The 7929-nt window shown below is 46.1% G+C and overlaps 2 protein-coding genes across 2 annotated transcripts in view; both read left to right on the top strand.

Annotated features, from left to right (window-relative positions):
• The window catches only part of LOC109487424 (probable splicing factor 3B subunit 5), a 1697-nt gene extending 628 nt beyond the window's left edge, over positions 1-1069 (top strand). Inside the window, 1 exon segment of the mRNA XM_019791418.1 lies at positions 448-1069. Coding sequence (XP_019646977.1) covers positions 448-600 — 153 coding nt within the window. The 3' untranslated portion in view covers positions 601-1069.
• A 702-nt stretch (positions 1070-1771) lies between these two features.
• LOC109487383 (N-acetylgalactosamine-6-sulfatase-like) lies at positions 1772-7886 on the top strand. The gene is made up of 13 exons (XM_019791362.1): positions 1772-1892; positions 2806-2929; positions 3423-3497; positions 3637-3739; positions 3871-4014; positions 4281-4475; positions 4572-4708; positions 4867-4970; positions 5106-5242; positions 5505-5607; positions 6173-6294; positions 6690-6807; positions 7258-7886. Exons 1-13 carry the CDS (start codon positions 1782-1784, stop codon positions 7342-7344), a joined length of 1560 nt encoding a protein of 519 aa, XP_019646921.1. The 5' UTR covers positions 1772-1781; the 3' UTR covers positions 7345-7886.
• Positions 7887-7929: the final 43 nt, after the last annotated feature.

The raw sequence follows: 7929 nt of genomic DNA, 5'->3' as shown, positions 1-7929 counted from the left end.
GTGTCGCGTAAACCCTTTGTTCCGAGCCCCCAGACCACCCAGACTGCTGCCCTCCACAGAACCTTTGTGAGATGCAGTGTAAATTATGTAGAATGTCCTTGGTGAGAACATGGAGTATTTCAGCTCCTGTCATGTCGGAACCCAAATGTTGTCCTCACATAATTTCTTTCTCTCAAATAACTTAATAGTTATGTTTCACCTCTGGGCTAATTCCGATCTACATAAAACATGGAACAATTTTGGCTCTGATCAAATCTGTGTTAATTACAGCACAGGGACAGTACTCTCCAAGCAGAGGTTGGTGGGGAAAATTGTGACATTCTTTATCATGCGCCTGGTTTTGTCACAATTTTCCCCACCAACCTCTGCTTGGAGAGTACCGGGACAGTAATGCCTGCTACATGGGACACTTCTGTAGTCACTAAAACTGTACCTGTTTCCCCCCAGCACCGGGACAGTAATGCCTGCTACATGGGACACTTCGACATGCTGAACTACTTCGCCATCGCCGAGAACGAGACCAAGGCCAGGGTCAAGTTCAACCTGATGGAGAGAATGCTGCAGCCGTGTGGGCCGCCGCCCGAGAAACCCGACTTCTGAGCACGGACAAACAAACAAACAAACAAACCCACAAACATCAACTGCAGCTGATGCTGTTCTCCTGAACATCCTTAGTGTCTGTATATATATATCACATTCACAGCTACATATCTGTGGTCTGGTAGATCTGGAGCACGGAACAAGACAATATGTGAACGTTTCTAGTAAGAGATTTTTGTACTGTAATTTACTCTATCTTTCTGGTTAGCAAAATTTCACAATCTATGAAGAAAATGGATATGTTCATATCATGGTGGCTGCAAGTGCAGAGAGGGGGACGAAATACAAATGATTTGATAATGGCAATGATTTGTGAAAAAATCAGGAATTACAGAGAGGAATGTATGCATTATTTCTTAGTTAAGTCCATCACGAAATATCTCATTCTGAATGTGCTGTGATAAATATGTCGTCTTCTGTTCATTTTTAGTTCTACAAGCCTTTTTGTAATAAAGTGTAATGTTACATGTTTGAGTCTTGGTGTTTGTGGTTGTGTAGTTTTCTGAAGGAGGCAGACAGGAGAAAGGTAAACCCAGTACAGGTGAACACGGGCAGGTAAATACTAACCTACCTGGACACTAACCAGCCTGAACACAAACATTTTAGTCAAGTAGGGATCAAAGGGATACTGCATGAAGACGAGCACAGAAAAAATGCAGAGGAATTTTACATCAAAAGGCTCTTGGATAAATGAAAATCTTGATTGCACGTTTGCCACACTTGGCTAAGTACAGGTCACAACAAAACAAGATGAATGAATACAGAACACTGGATACAAAAGTAACTACATGTAACGTTACTAGTAACTATCGTTATGTAAATTCAACTTCTCGCTTTTCAGTTATTGTACTATTTTGTAGAAATAAAGGAACAGATATGTTTTTCGATGGATGGTTTGTCTAGTTTCACTTCAATTTCACTTCATTTATTTAACCAGTAATTACAGCTCAGGCCATTTTGGCCTGCTTTTCAGGTAATCCTGGATGTTGCATTAGGAATGTAAACTTTTCTACAGTACTTAAGTGCATGAAATAGGGAAATAGGTTTTGTACAAACCTATACAGTTCATTTCATAAAGAGAAACGTCTGCAGATGCAGTGCTTGACTCAGCTCAACTGTGAACTAACACCCCCGTTTGGCACATGGAATAGCCCACTTCGAGGTCAAAGGTCGTCCCCAAGATGGCGGGAGTATTTGTGCTGTTTGCCGTGTTGCTGTTGTGTTTGTGTGCAGACGTCAGGGCAGCTGTGTCGACTTCCCCGCCTAATATCATCATCATGCTCATGGACGACGTAAGTAACGGTCGTCACGGCCGGGGGAAAAATTGGCGGGACTTTAAAGTTTAAATTAAAGTTTAAACCCGGCCGGAAATTTTAAAGGAGTCTCATTTAAAGGGGCGGGGCTGTCAACTAGCTGCTTCCTCTGCCAACAATGTTATTGTTTTTATGGACTCGCACACTGACAGCCGGCCCCATTTATATATACAATGTAACGTCCGTTACGTTGTTTCATTCATGCTGCCGGCTGATGTGCAGGAAAGTTGGCGGGACTCTAAAGTTTAATACTGGCCGGAAAGGGCGGGACTTTCAACTAGTGCTTCCTCTACCAACAATGTTTTAATATAGACGAGCGCACTGACATCGACCACGTTAATATGCAATGTAATTTTTATATAATGTACGTTGTGTCATTCATGTTTTCCGTGGGAAGGAATTTGCAAGTAAAAAGCTATTTTCAGAGACTGCATAGCATCAACTAAAATGTGGAACAGTAAACAGACGTCATTCCTGCACTAAACTAATTTGCATGGGTCATAAATTTGGCAAACAACTTGAAAACTGACCGGCGCACCTTTGATGTTTTATAAGGAGTCATTAAACGTCAGCAAAATCCCAAAGAGGCTGCAAAACTGTAGCCTCTACCAGGCACTGCGGATCGCTAAATTGGAGCTTCTATGGCCCTGGATCTTCTCTGGTATACTCTTTATTTCGGCCAATTTCTGCTATTTTTCCAGCAATCCGCGGTGCCTGGTAGAGGCTAGCAAAACTGGTGTGTCCAAGGAAGAGTTGGGTTGGGTGTTGCCGTATCCAATAACATGATACAGTTTTTATTGGGTGATGGTCTTTATATTTATGGCTCAGCAGTGTTCACAGCAAATGTACTGGTTCCTGTTGCAGATATGTTGGTTTGTCCTGTATGTTACAGATGGGTTGGGGTGACCTTGGGATCCTGGGCCAGCCGGAGAAGGAGACGCCGCAGCTGGACAAGATGGCGGCAGAAGGGATGCTGCTGACGGACTTCTACACGGCAAACCCGCTCTGCTCGCCGTGTAAGGATGGTGTAATTAACGTTTATCATGTTTGCTGTTCTCCGTTAAAGTGCCTTGTTTCTGAATGTGACAGGTCCTTGTTTTTTTGGGTTTTTGAAAAGTTTCTTGTTTCCAAAAGTCACGAGCTGTCCGTCCTTTCTGAAGGTCATGAAGGTCGTGATCTGTCCTTATTTCTGAAGGTTGTGACCTGTTCTTGTTTCTGAAGGTCGTGACCTGTCCTTTTTTCTGAAGGTCGTGACCTGTCCTTGTTTCTGAAGGTCGTGACCTGTCCTTGTTTCTGAAGGTTGTGACCTGTCCTTGTTTCTGAAGGTCGTGACCTGTCCTTGTTTCTGAAGGTTGTAACCTGCTTTTGCTTCTGAAGGTTGTGACCTGTCCTTGTTTCTGAAGGTCGTGACCTGTCCTTGCTTCTGAAGGTCGTGACCTGTCCTTGCTTCTGAAGGTCGTAACCTGTCCTTGTTTCTGAAGGTCATGACCTGTCCTTGTTCCTCTCCAGCCCGAGCAGCTCTGATGACAGGAAGACTGCCCATCAGGAACGGGTTTTACACCACCAATGACCATGCCAGGAACGGTAAGGCCTCTCTCATTATGTACATGTACAGTAGTAGGTTATCACTGCCACTGATCACTGCCTACTTTTCACCTGATTGACAGCTGTTACTTTTGCAGTTTACACCCCCAGCTTGTGCTGACTGCTGTTACCTTTACAGGCTACACCCCCCAGGAGATTGTAGGAGGAATTGCTGACTCTGAGGTCCTGATTTCCGAGCTGCTGGCACAGGCAGGCTACAGGAATAAAATCATCGGAAAATGGTGAAAACGCTTTAAACAGTTATTCTTCCTGACAGAGCTGGTCATTCATTTGTCAGGATCGTAGTTTGTCCTTGTGCAAGATTTCCATAAATCTGTGATTGTTTAATGGTGAAACAGTTTCCTTTCTGCAGGCACCTTGGCCACCGCCCGCAGTACCTGCCCCTCAGGCACGGCTTCCACGAGTGGTTCGGGGCTCCAAACTGTCACTTCGGTCCCTATAACAACAAGGACACACCCAACATACCTGTCTACAATGGGTCACACATGGTGGGGAGGTACGTGAAAAATTCAGATTCATTCAGTTGATTTATCCATGGTTGAAACTGTGTTTGTTCTTTGGTTTCGTATGTCCAAAAAGTGACGCTGCCTGGTGGAACTTTAAGAATTGGCTGTGATGCCCTGAAGTGTTAATAACAACTGGTTGTCATGATAGCCATGCAGGGACCAGTGAGGTGAGGTGAGGTCATGATAGCTCCATGAATCTTAGTACATGATTGCCAGGTGATCTTGCTGTTCCTGGAGCCTGCTGTTTCCCCGGCAGGTATTACGAAGACTTTGAGATCAGCCGGTCGAGCGGGGAGTCGAACCTGACGCAGCTGTACGTGCGGTCGGCGCTGGACTTCATCGACCGCCAGGCCGCGGCGGGACGGCCGTTCTTCCTGTACTGGGCTCCCGACGCCACGCACGGGCCGCTGTACGCGTCTCGGGGATTCCTGGGCTCCAGCCGCAGGGGCCTGTAAGTACTTGATCTCTAGTTGTTCTCTTGTGGCAAATTCTTTACTGAAAACAAGCTGCTGAATGATGCAAACCCTCGGTTCCTTTGCTTTTGCAGCTACGGGGATGCAGTGAGAGAGCTGGATGACGGTGTTGGGCGGATCCTGGGGAGGCTACGGGAGCGCGGACTGGACACGAACACGCTGGTGTTCTTCACCTCCGACAATGGGGCAGCCATGGTGTCCAGAACTCAAGGTCAGTGTCCTGAACTCAAGGTCAGTACCCAGAACTCAAGGTCACACGTTAGTTTGCTTGCTGTACATCACATATCAACACAACTGTTACAATACTCGTCGTTTGTTTGCCGTCAGGTGGAAGTAACGGCCCATTTCTGTGCGTTTGTTTGCCGTCAGGTGGAAGTAACGGCCCGTTTCTGTGTGGGAAACAGACGACGTTTGAGGGAGGAATGCGGGAGCCGGCCGTCGCCTGGTGGCCCTCCAGGATTCAGCCGGGGCAGGCAGGGAAATTCTTACCAGTTCTTGCTCATTGTAATTCCATGGCGTGTTATTCTATATTTTAGCACCTATTAGAACTACATGTAAATCCTTGGTGATGAAGGATAAGTTTCCCCTCACATCTTCCCACCTTGCAGATCAGCCACCAGCTGGGCACAGTGATGGACCTGTTCACCACAGCCGCGGAGTTGGCAGGGGCTGTCCCCCCCTCCGACAGGCTGTATGATGGAATCTCCCTCCTCCCCACCCTCCTGAATGGCACAGAGGTCAACAGGTGGGGTCAAACCCAGGCTTCATTTAAAGTGGAATGAAATAAACTTGATCTTGATGGTAGTACATTTGTAAATAATTCCCCCCAAAAGCTGGCAGCGATTCAGTGAGTTGACATGAAAAATTCCTCTCAGAGATGGTAACTTAAGTTTATACATCCACAAGGGGGGATTCCCTACCCTAGACTTTGAACCAGCCAACAGCACAGAAGTAACCTGATATCCAGTAGCCATGTTACAGAACATGCCCGACCTCTGTTTCCCCAGGCCGGTGTTCTATTACCGTGGCAACGAGCTGATGGCGGTGAGGTACGGTCTGTACAAGGCTCACTTCTGGACATGGACCAACGGGGAGGACGAGCGCTCCAAGGTAACCCTGGTTACCATGGTTACATGTATGGTTACCGTGGCAATGAGCTGATGGTAGCGAGCTGCAGAGGAGTATGCAGAAAATTTTCACCTAACAGAAGAACCTGTTCATAGCTGTCAGTCTCTTTGGTTAGTTTGAAAATATCTTCTGAAAGTTTAGTGTGGATGAACAACAGTGAAAATGCCGGGACATTAAACCAACATTTGATTATAACGCTGAAGGTTGGGCTAAGGATAGCCTGGGTATCCAGACTGCTGTGAGCTCAGCGCTACTCTTCGGCGCCGAGAGTGTTTCAGGCCGCCAACCAGGCATCAAGTACTGCACTTCGGATAGGGGATTAGGTTTCTTCCCTCAACAGAAGACTAAGCGTAATACAGGAAGTCAGCGGATACAGGGAAATCAGTTCGGGATAGGTCCATGGTATAGCTCACTTGTGCTTGGGAAAGGCCGGGGCTGAAAAATTACCACCAAGCCGACTTAAGGTTTGGTACCAAGGCTAGGCTAAGGAATGCCACAGATGCTTCTGAAACAGCACAAGAATTGAATTGCTGGCTGTTCTGTGCAGGGAATCGACTTCTGCCGCGGGGAGGACGTTCCCGGGGTCACGACGGTGCAGCAGGTCAACCACACGGACAGCCCTCTGCTGTTCCACCTGGGGCGCGACCCTGGCGAGAGGTACAGCATCAAGTAAGGACAGCACAATTCACACTCACACTGGGCAGGTACAGCATCAAGTAAGGACAGTATTACATCTATTAGTGTTTAGCTGTCAATCGCAATGTCATTTACTGTCTTGCAGAACGATGCTGTGCTCAGACCTCTGGTGGGATTGTGTGGCGTAACGGCAGAGCGTTCGGCTCGGAACCAAGAGGTCCTGGGTTCGAATCCTGCCATGTCACCGATCTTGTGCTCTTGGGAAAGGCACTCAACATTACTCTTCTGGATGTAGGCTTGGCGAACCCCATCTCGTATTAGCCACAAAAAAGCAGCACAATTTTCAGGTAGTTGAAGGAGGCTGCCTCAAAATGAAAAGAAAGTAGAGTTACTGTGAGTTAATGTATTGTGTGACCGCCTGTCCACAGACCCAAGTCCTCGGAGTACAAGCAGACGATGCAGAAACTGAAAGAGCTGGTGGCCGTTCATCGAGCAGGGCTGGTGCCGGGAGAACCTCAGTTCAACATATGTGACTCTGCTGTTATGGTGAGTACAGTTCAACTTGTGTGACTCTGCTGTCATGGTGAGTCCTGTGTGCTAATGTATTCTACCCAAACTCTGCTGTCATGGTGAGTCCTGTGTGCTAATGTATTCTACCCAAACTCTGCTGTCATGGTGAGTCCTGTGTGCTAATGTATTCTACCCAAACTCTGCTGTTATGGTGAGTCCTGTGTGCTAATGTATTCTACCCAAACTCTGCTGTCATGGTGAGTCCTGTGTGCTAATGTATTCTACCCAAACTCTGCTGTTATGGTGAGTCCGAAGGTTTGTACCAACGTATTCCACTGAAACTGCTTCAAAGTGTGTAACAACTGTGTCACTGTGACAAGAAAGTGGACTTAACAATTAATATTTTTTATTATGAATAATGTGTGAATTATGATAACCAGCCTGCACATGGTAAATTCTGTGTTTTTTCTTTTTCCTGCTACTCAGAACTGGGCACCACCAGGATGTGAGAAGCTGGGCAGGTGCTTGAAGGGACCGGAATCAAAGCCTTACAAATGCCCCTGGACTCACTGATACAATTGATTGGTGAAGACATTATGTAATTATCTTTGTTACACCTGATGCATATTCTGTCAAGAAATGTATTTTTAAATACATAATATTTTACATGCTCTGTGCAATACAAATGTACATGTACCTACAAAAGTAAATGCAATAAGAATGTGTTAGTTGTTATGTACACGTATGCTGTCCTGTCAGCAGGTCCTACCATGCACCCCAGCAGGCTGGAGCAGGTGGATGGTGGGTACATTACTGATCAGTTCTGTAGGACTGACTGTAACAGCAAAGCCACACTTTCACACTAGTACTGGTGTCAGTTCTGTAGTTGTGAACTTGTGCTTGACTCAGTGGAGTGTGATGTTTTATTAACTTTCTCAAGCAAGGAGCTGAACATATGAAGGGAGTTTGCAGCCTGAAGTGAACATGTGAACATTTCAGTTCTGTCTGAGGCACCCAGCAGGAAATTAGACTTTAAAATTTTTTGAAAAACTGTCTGAGCTATAGATTTGACATTAACTATTACATCAGTGGAATAAAATCAAAATTGATCTTGATCCAGATTTTTTTCCTTTACATGGAAGCTTACACCTATTTAGG

Source organism: Branchiostoma belcheri, unplaced genomic scaffold (genome assembly GCF_001625305.1).
Source record: "Branchiostoma belcheri isolate BF01 breed outbred unplaced genomic scaffold, Haploidv18h27 scaffold88, whole genome shotgun sequence".
Classification (NCBI taxonomy): Eukaryota; Metazoa; Chordata; class Leptocardii; order Amphioxiformes; family Branchiostomatidae; genus Branchiostoma; species Branchiostoma belcheri.
The sequence above is the reverse complement of the archived record's forward strand: the minus strand, read 5'-3'. Positions and strand labels throughout refer to the sequence as shown.